Genomic DNA, 8,512 nt, shown 5'->3' on the forward strand with positions numbered 1-8,512 from the left:
TTCTGTAATAGCAAACCCAAAGTAAAAAAAAAAAACAAAACCAAAACATAAAAGAGATCCAAGTTCTTTTTTTCTGAATTGCCTTCATTATATGGTATATGGTTAGTGGACTCTACTTTTTTTCCCCACCAACCTCGAGGGCAGCTCACTTTGTAGAAGTGGAGCAAAGTGAAAAGCAGCATGTCACAGTGCAGGGACTGGTGTGTAATTGTTTCTGGGTTTCCATAACTAGTTTTTTCCTCCCACCAATAAAGAATGGTCTGAGTGGAATGGGGAGGTGAAGGGTCACTCTGTTCCCCAATTATCTATAAATCATTATTCCTACCACCTTTTAAGAAATACCTATTTCCTCAGTGAGGTGCATTTGTAAGGGGGAAAAAAGCTATCTGTGATGAATAACCTTCTCTTCGCAATAGTGCGTTCTGCGTAGAAATGATGGATATGAAGACAGAGGGCCCACGTCACCATGAATCTGTTGAATCTGAGCTGCTTCAACATGCTGGCAGTTCCTCCTTTGTCCCGTGGCTTAGAGCACATGTTTCTTTACACTTACTTCAGTTCAAATGTGTGACCTCTACATTCGGGCCAGTGATACTACGAACCTTAATTGCCCCCCTCTTTCTCACAAGAAGATAACACAGAAGAGGAATGAGGCTGTCTTAGGCATTCAAGCAAGAGTTATACTGGCTTTGCTCTTAAAAATACAACACTCACACACCTCCTTCTTACTGTATGATACTTTATACACTTCTTAGGTCTCCTCCAGACACTCAACTACTTGCTTAATTTTAAGTAACTGAGTTGCATATTCAGCTATTACAATTGAAAGCATAAGTCCCATATGCTGAAATCATCCATCCTCCTATGCGCGTGTCTTTACAGTTAGAGTAATGGTATACAGAGGTACTGGGCACTTAGAATCATAGAATCATAGAATCATAGAATCATCTAGGTTGGAAAAGACCTTTAAGATCATCCAGTCCAACCATTAACCTACACTACCAAGCCCACTCTAGACTAATCAAGGGTAGACCAGACTAAACCATATCCCGAAGTGCCACATCTACCCGTTTTTTAAACGCCTCCAGGGATGGTGACTCCACCACCTCTCTGGGCAGCCTGTTCCAATGCCTGACCACCCTTTCCGTAAAGAAATTTTTCCTAATTTCCAGTCTAAACCTCCCCTGGCGCAGCTTAAGCCCATTTCCTCTTGTCCTATCGCTAACTACATGGGAGAAGAGACCAACACCCACCTCACTACAACCTCCTTTCAGGTAGTTGTAGAGAGCGATAAGGTCTCCCCTCAGCCTCCTCTTTTCCAGGCTAAACAACCCCAGTTCCCTCAGCCGCTCCTCATAAGACTTGATCTCCAGACCCTTCACCAGCTTCGTTGCCCGCCTCTGAACACGCTCCAGCACCTCAATGTCTTTCTTGTAGTGAGGGGCCCAAAACTGGACACAGTATTCCAGGTGCGGCCTCACCAGCGCCGAGTACAGGGGGACAATCACCTCCCTGCTCCTGCTGGCCACAGCATTCCTGATACAAGCCAGGATGCTGTTGGCCTTCTTGGCCACCTGGGCACACTGCTGGCTCATGTTCAGCCGGCTATCTACTAACACCCCCAGGTCCTTTTCGGCCAGGCAGCTTTCCAGCCACTCCTCCCCAAGCCTGTAGCGTTGCATGGGGTTGTTGTGACCGAAGTGCAGGACCCGACACTTGGCCTTGTTAAACCTCATACAGTTGGCCACGGCCCATCGATCCAGTCTGTCCAGGTCCCTCTGCAGGGCCATCCTACCCTCGAGCAGATCGACACTCCCACCCAATTTGGTGTCGTCTGCAAACTTACTGAGGGTGCACTCGATCCCCTCATCCAGATCATTGATAAAGATATTGAACAAGACTGGCCCTAAAACAGAGCCCTGGGGAACACCGCTCGTGACCGGCCGCCAACTGGACTTAACACCATTTATCACTACTCTCTGGGCTCGGCCACCCAACCACTTAGAGAGCAGGACAACAATCCTGGACCGTTACCTGCTTGTCTGTCTCTTGTGAAACATCAACACAATTAAAAATGCTTTCTTTAAAAGGGGTAGGGATTTGTACAGTTATCTGGAGGGCTGGCAACACTATTGCCATTTAAGGAAATGACAATCAAAATATTTGGGGTTTAGTTTTGTGGCTTGTGCTGAATATGTTAACATCTGGAGTAGGTTTTGGAAATGTCACTTTCTGTAGACTTGATTGGGATATGGTTTAATGCTCATAAGGCCTCCAGCTTGCTGCTGCTTGGATTGCAAAAAGAAAAGGCCAGAAAAGATAATGTACTTCGACACAGCCAGCATGAGTTTGAATTTCCTTCCCTCAAGTAATGCTGCTTGTGCTGATGGAGCTATGTGTTTACAACCCCTGGTAACAAGAGGGTCTGTATCCCTGGAGTTGATACACAACCTATGAATGACCAAGTTCACTATGAGTAAGTATGTCCTTATGAAATATGTGTTGTGACACCTGGCAAAGACATTAGCTTACTTCAAAGAACATCAGTGGTAGGAAAAAATTAATTTATCCTTACTCCATTTTGTTTCCCTTCATTTTTTCTGCGTAATATGCTATTTACTTTGATTCCTTTTTAGTCCAATAAATGCATAATAGCTTGTCCTGACATAAAACTGGGGCCCTTCACTTCAACTAAAAGCCAGGTCTGTGAAGGCCTCGACAAACAACCCTTCCTAAACCCGTTTGGTTTAAGCGAATCATATTTTTTAAAATGGAGAATAGCTATGTTTTCTTCAAAGCAACATGAGCAAAGCAACCCAAAAAGCCAGATTTTGATCCTTGCAAGGGGATCTTTGCTTGATGTGATTCTCCTGTTCCTCCCCCTGATGGAACGCGTTCCCTTCGCTGGTGCAGGCAGCGGAGGAACAGCAGAGCCAGCTCTGGCCTCTCCCCCGAGAAGTGAACAGGGACATGCCACCCTGTGCTTACACCGGGGCTTCAGAAGGGCTCTTTTGGTCATTTAATCCCAGCCACAGCTAACTACATCCAGGCCATTCCAGGCAGCTGTTTGTGTAATTTGTAATGTGTACGTTTGACATCTAACATTTCTTGTGTAGCATCCAGGATATCTGCAGCTTCTGGTTTCCACTCAATGCCCTTATGTGCCATGTGGTTTCAATTGTGTTAAACTGTTTGAGAACATAGAAATTGTCTTCCTGTTTTTCTGGTGATGTATATCTTGGATCAATTTGGTGAATATTTGTAGTGTAAAAGATTGCTCCTTCAACATATTTTGTATTTCACTGTATTTTACAGTCTATTATCCTGAACAGCTGAAAGTCTTAAGTTGCATGAATAGCCATGCTGTTTGCTTTTTTTTTTTCTCCTGCCTAACATGAATAAACTATAGCATTTCTGTGTTAAATGTTTGGATACCTTACATCTTCCCAAAGGAGAAAGAAGATCTTCCTTTTGCTTGGCTGATTGCTAGCTTCTGTCTTATTTTCTGGCAGCAAATGGGACCTCAAGCAGTCAGCTGTCTACACCCAAATCAAAGCAGTCCCCGATTTCCACACCTACCAGCCCAGGGAGCCTCCGTAAGCACAAGGTATTACGTTTCTTATACCTTACTACATCTGTTTCTTCCTTACTCTACTCAGATTTGTACGTCATTTAAGTCATGGCTGTATTCTTTGGAAGCACAACTCCTTATGTTGAAACAGTGGATAATTTGGCCCACTACTTAAAAGGGTTGTCACTTTGGGCTCTAACAAGATGGTGAACAACAAATCATTGGCCTGTTTCTTCCACTGGAATTCTTAATGTGTGCTGGAGATCATCCATATGGATCAGAATAGATAACTTAACCCTGAGCTTGTATCACTATTTGAAAAAGTTCTCAAGTTATTGATGGATATGCTCTTCATATAAATCCTCTTCTCTTGAAAAGTGTTGGCAAATCTGGTCCATTAGACAGCAGAAGAAGTGCGCATGTTACTGAAGCTCTAAGACTTCACTTTAATGATGCTTCTCAAGGTTGTTTTTTTTTTTTTAATTATTTAAGGCCATGCTCTGTTTTACAGGAAATAAGTGATTTTTTTACAGCTGATGTAGTAATTGTGTTCTGGTACAGTAGCTGTTTTTCCTGGTAACAAACAGGGTGTCTAACAGGTAGCATGGCATCCTAGTAGAGATTACTAAACCTGTGCTGGCTCACAGATAATTCAGGTATTGATTTATTTAAAAGGTATAGCAGCAGTCACAGCTTTTTATGTTCCTGTTATTCAGTGCCATTCTGCACTGAGTCCAGATTGTCATTTCCATGGGCTTTCTCATTTCTGGAATAGCCACAGTGTTGCTTCCAACAGTCTTTACTTGATACGGAAATGGGAAATTTAACATAAATGTAAGTATGAGAGGAGGTCAGTGGGATTTCTCTTTAGTAATCAGAAGGTACCTCTCAGCCCGAGTATGACTGTGAAAGCATTGACTTGACATTCTGGAAGAGTAATTAAAAAATTCTGATAGTGGTGAGGTTTTGCAGTCAGCCAGCAACATGTAATCCACTGTGGTCTAGATTGCACGGGTTGAACTCATTTTGTTTGAGGATTATGTTTTTTCTCAAAGTGAGGAGTGGCAGCAGCAGCTGGACTACAGTTGTTATGATGGTGGAACAAAGCACAGAGAAGTCAAGGGGAAGAATCCCCAAAAGTCCAATGGGCTTTGGATTACACCTCCAATGTGTAAGATTTTGGATCGCAGACGTTTGGACATGGGGTTGAATGGTACTGGGGGAGCTTGGGGTGGACTTTTGGCTTCTCAAAAATCAGATCTTTAAAATATTGCCAACATATGGAGAGGCTGTAGTTACTCAGCTTTATTGGACTTTCTTTAACAAAGGCAGAGCTGAATCCAAATGAAATCGGTGTTTTCCTCAGGACTTCACTCTGATCTCAGCTGCTCAGTCGAAGTCTGAGGAAACACACCAATTACACAATGGGTCCAGATTCATTATTAATTTATAATTGAGAACAGGATCTGGCCCATAGTCTGAATTCAACAATTGCTTGCATGTATTTCAGCAAAAGTAATGCTGTAAACTGCATCTTTTCCTTCAGCCATCAAGGACCTAAGATACTTTCCAAACACTATCTCATTTAGGACTTCGGAGATGAGTACTTGCTTCCTGGTAAAGACAAGTAAATCTCACCTTCTTTAATGTTTTATGTATGTTTTCAGCTGGCTGATTTATGACCTTTCCAGTGAAGCCCCTAGAACGTTTGTAATAGATGGCGACTGCTGAGGGCAAAGCCAATCCATCTATGAGCTTCTCCACTAACTTAAGCCAATCAGCAAACACGAATGTAGCATTTTAGGTTACCAGAATATTCATGCATCATTGTCTTTCTCCCAGGAGCAATTTCCTGCTTATGATGAAATCACTTTCCTTTTTTTCCCCCTAAAGCTCAAATGATAAATGCTTAGGTTGAGTTCACCACAAAGTCATATTCTACCTCGTCTTACATCAAGATTGTTGTGAATTTCTGTGTATTTGGGCTTTTCTTCATTTTGCTCACAGTTATTACCTGTGTGGGGGTCAGAGTTCAGAAAGGTGCAAGGACAGCTTTAGCCCTTGAGCAGGTTTGTGTACATAATACCATGCAGAACTTCAAGGACGTGGAATAAGATGGTTACCCCAGAAAGGGACCCTGGAAAAGCTTTACATTCAGCATTTGAGCCAAATAATAAACTTGGGATTATTTTCTGAACATTGATCAGAAATTACTTAAAATAAAGAATAAATTGTGGAACGTGATTTTCCCAGAGATTTGTCCTAAGGGTAGCTGTCAAATCAAGGTAAGACTCTTTATTGTGGACTTAGATTCAGAGAGACCTGTTTAAGGAGTCCTGCTCTTTCATGCATGTGCTATAATGGACATGTTGATCCAGAAGCAATAAAAAAATACTTCTCAAACTTATCACTGAACAGTCATATGTCTTTCTTCTAGTACCGAGATTCTCTCGCTCCACTCTGCAAGTAACCTGCCTTCATTTTAGCCTTGAACTACCTAGACAACTGGTCAGCCCATGCAGTAACCAGTGCATGAGTCTTCAACCCTGTCCCTGCAAACTACACAGAACTGGACCATTCGACTGCTTCCTTACGCATGACCAAAGGTGGAAACTGATTGCGTGAGTTAACATTTTCTTCTTTCTCCCTACAGGACTTGTATCTGCCTCTGTCCTTGGATGACTCGGATTCCCTTGGAGATTCCATGTAAAGCGACACAAAGCTAAATGTCCATATTGCAAGCTATGTTTAAGATACAGTAGAGTACTTCTGCCAAAATAAGCAGATAGGTGACTGGTGCTTTCAAATCAGACAAAGGACACACAGTTATATGTCATTTTTTTTCTGTGATTTATCCTCCGTGCCACAAATCAACACTTACCAGTCTATAGAGATAGAGGGATACCATTCTTCCAAGTTATAGGGATGCAAAATGGACATTGCAAGCAATTTGGGGCCAATATGCCAATGATCCTGTGCATTTCCCATTTTCTTCTATTATTTCTTCTTCTGCTGCAACTATGTAATTTTCCTAGTGATAGTAAAGTAGCTCCCCCCGGAAGTGTGCAAATGGATCGCTTGCTGACCAATTTGCAAGCTCAAGTAGAGCAAATGATATTCTCCACCTGTTCAAACTGCCAACGTTTGCCAGCTCACCTGCTCCTCATTTGCAGCCCTGATTTTAGCACCTGCATACTAATTAGTCTAGTTTTTATTGCTGGAGGGCAGAAGAGAAACAACATACTAGTTTGATGCCGAGTATGTCAGCAGAAGCTTGGATGAGATTAGGAATGATTGCATAAGATGCTAAGTGAGGTTAGTACAATATTGATTCAAATATTGGGATTTTTTTTTTTAATGATTAAGCAAAAAAATGTAAGTCAGCTGAGTTATCTGGAGTAGAACACCTTTCACATATGATCCAAAGATACTGCTAGCTGGTAACAAATTTTTATACCTACCCTATGGTATCTCTCTATCTCTGTTTGTAACAGTAATGCCTTGTGAACAGCCAACACTGAAAACACTGTGAAAATTTGTTTTCAGGTTTGACACCCTATAGGTCACTTTTTATAGCAAAAAATCAATACACTTTTTATAAAGGAAAACCTTGTATCTGTGTTTTGGGAGTGAGGATTCAAGCTCCTTCTTTTTTATAAAAGCTGGTAATTTTCTTTTGTTTAAAAAACACATTCAGAAAAATGTATAAAAAAACCCAACCAACAACTGCAGAACAGTAATAACAACAACTCAGTTTAGAAATCCTGTCATCACTGCCAAAACAGACACATGTAGGGGAAAAAAAAGGTTGATTCAAAATATTGAATGTTTTGATAGGTTTTTGTAATGTTTAAGACTACATATTTGGTTTTTTACACTTCAGTATTCCTAACTATGGCCAGATTCTCTACTTATATAACAAATGGAATTTTGTGGTGTTCAAAAACCCATATTTTGGGAAACTCTTCTATCTGACAAAAACAAACTTACTGTATTTAGAGAAACCTTTTGCTTTTATTAATTGGTAATGACTCCTACAGAATGCAAAGTTCATCTATTCACGCAGGGCTGGTGGTTTTTACTACGCCGAAGCTTTGTCATAGGCTAGCTGGCATTGCCTCCCTTTCTCATGGAATAAGCTTTTGATGAAACTGATTATGAGAACTCTACCTAAATGAAGTCCGTGCAATCCAGTCTTTCTTTGTTGCTCTGTTTGCCTTTGTTTCAACATATGCACCTATTCCCTTGCAACCCCTTGTGATTAGAATGAATTATAACGTTGTGATGTTTGATGCTACACAAATACTGGGTTGTTCCCAAAGCCACTCCATGTTTTGTTTGCTTGCGTTGCGGTATGAAACAATCTGTGCAGGCTGCATCTTTAGAGGTTCATGTGATGACACATATAATGCAACTTAAAAAAGAGATTTATCGGAGAGAGGCCAGGATTGGGAATTATCAAGGGATCAGAGTTGTTATGCACCAAATTTGCACCCAGTAGTCTTAGTGCATGATCATTTACACCCAGAGTTTTGCACAAGAAATCATTTGTTCCCACGAATAACTTCATTTAATTGAATAACTCTCTGACTATGCGACTGCTAAATGATCATTTCACCAATTGTATATAGAATCCTAGTTTTAGTTCAAAGGCTAAGGGCCCATGTTGAAGGTTTGTGGGGAAAGGATGGTAGTGTGGACAAAGCATAGGTGCAGTAGTCAGGACACCTTCATTCAGCCCTTGGCGTTGCTAAATTTAGTGTCTGCATGGGAGCAGGTCTCTTACTAACCCTGTGCCTCGATCTGTCTATCTGTCCCCTACAGGGACAACACTGTTCTACCTCACTGGGGGTTGTGAGGCCAAATGTTGGTTAACATTTGTAAAGTGCTTTCAGATCCTCTAACAGAAGGTGCTGAAATAGTCTGGGTGCAGATTTGGTT

The 8,512-nt window shown here is 41.5% G+C and overlaps 1 protein-coding gene across 4 annotated transcripts in view; it reads left to right on the top strand.

Moving 5' to 3' along the window:
- DCX (doublecortin) overlaps positions 1 to 6,281 on the top strand; it is a 75,742-nt gene extending 69,461 nt beyond the window's left edge. For 2 of the 4 annotated variants that reach the window (XM_075720627.1, XM_075720629.1), the window contains exons 5-7: positions 3,513 to 3,607; positions 4,036 to 4,038; positions 6,225 to 6,281. In XM_075720627.1, the coding sequence (XP_075576742.1) occupies positions 3,513 to 3,607; positions 4,036 to 4,038; positions 6,225 to 6,281 (155 nt within the window). The remainder of the gene's footprint in view (positions 1 to 3,512; positions 3,608 to 4,035; positions 4,039 to 6,224) is intronic. The other 2 variants (XM_075720630.1, XM_075720628.1) reach the window with 1 other exon arrangement.
- The last annotated feature ends 2,231 nt before the right edge of the window (positions 6,282 to 8,512 follow it).

This window comes from Pelecanus crispus, chromosome 13 (assembly GCF_030463565.1).
Source record: "Pelecanus crispus isolate bPelCri1 chromosome 13, bPelCri1.pri, whole genome shotgun sequence".
In the NCBI taxonomy this organism is placed as follows: domain Eukaryota; kingdom Metazoa; phylum Chordata; class Aves; order Pelecaniformes; family Pelecanidae; genus Pelecanus; species Pelecanus crispus.